The sequence below is a fragment of the Manacus vitellinus genome, unplaced genomic scaffold, assembly GCF_001715985.3.
Source record: "Manacus vitellinus isolate BGI_N305 unplaced genomic scaffold, ASM171598v3 scaffold_254_pilon, whole genome shotgun sequence".
Classification (NCBI taxonomy): Eukaryota; Metazoa; Chordata; class Aves; order Passeriformes; family Pipridae; genus Manacus; species Manacus vitellinus.
The window spans coordinates 14,205-15,405 of NW_021939836.1; the positions used below are offsets into that span (position 1 = coordinate 14,205).

The window sequence follows — 1,201 nt, forward strand, 5'->3', positions numbered from 1 at the left end:
AAAAAAAAAAATCCGAGGAAAAAATTCGAGGAGAGGGAGTTTCTGGGATAAAAAAAATCCAAGGAAAAAACTCGGGGACAGCGAGTTTCTGGTCCCAAAATTCAGTGGGAAGGGGATCCTGATGCCAAAATTCAGGGAGAGGGAAATTCCAGTCTCTTCCCATCCCAAGACTCCCTGATTTTCTTCCCATTCCCTCGTTATCCAAGTGCTCCAAGGAGGGGAGATATCCCAGGCTCCCAAATTCCCTGGAAACCCTCCCCGGGCGTGCGACATTCCCAGGGTTTGGCCAACATTCCACGTTTTTTTCCTCTTCTTGGGCTCTCCCACAGCACTTCCAGCCCGGAATCTTTTCCCAACCTCGTTTCTTGTTTCCCTTTTCCTTGGTTGTTGTTCCTATCCCGTGGTTTTCCCACCCTGTGGAGCCCTTCCATGGCTTTTTTTTGGGGATGAGCCCTCCCAGATCCCACAAAAACCTCCCATCCTTCCTCTTCCTCCTTCCCGAAGCCCTTGGAATGGGATCTGCTCTCCCCTGACCCACCTCCCTGCCCGGTGCTTTTCCCACTTTTCCCTCAATCCCTGGGTGGGATTTGGTGGGAATAAATGGGAATAACCCCCATCCCTCTGTCCCAGCGGATCCTGGAGCCGGATGATTTCCTGGACGACTTGGACGACGAGGATTACGAGGAGGACACGCCGAAGAGGAGAGGGAAGGGCAAGGCCAAGGTGAGGATTCCTTGGAAAATCCCCCGGATCTGGGGGGTTCCCCAAATCCCTGAGACCTCCCAGAGCTCCCCCCCTCCATCCCGGGATTGAGGAAAAGCGGGATGGGCAGGAACCCCCCCCCTGGAGCCGGGATAACTCTCCCTAAGGAGCGTTAAACCCCCGGGATTCCTCGTGGATCTGCCCCTTCCCGAACCGGGAAGGGCCCCGGGAGCATCCCCAGGGATTTGTTCTCCCACCCCACGGCCATTCCAGGCCCTTCCCACTGCGTGGTGCTGTTGGATCACACTGAGCCCGGATCCCGGATCCCGGCCTTGCTCCTTCCCACCAAACCCTTGGAGCTCCCAATTTTCCCTGAGCCTCGGCTTTTCCTGCCCTGGATTACCCGGGAATGCCCCAAAAATTGTCTGGGAATGCCCGAAAATTGCCTGGGAATGCCTGAAAATTGCCTGGGAATGCCCAAAAATTGTCTGGGAATGCC

General features: G+C 55.5%; 1 protein-coding gene across 1 annotated transcript in view; it reads left to right on the top strand.

The window, feature by feature from the left end:
• Positions 1-1,201, top strand: part of LOC103758816 (zinc finger protein ubi-d4) — a gene marked incomplete at its 5' end in the record, with an annotated part of 16,586 nt that overhangs the window by 3,418 nt on the left and 11,967 nt on the right. Inside the window, one exon of the mRNA XM_029960149.1 lies at positions 631-723. Within this exon, the coding sequence (XP_029816009.1) occupies positions 631-723 (93 nt within the window). The remainder of the gene's footprint in view (positions 1-630; positions 724-1,201) is intronic.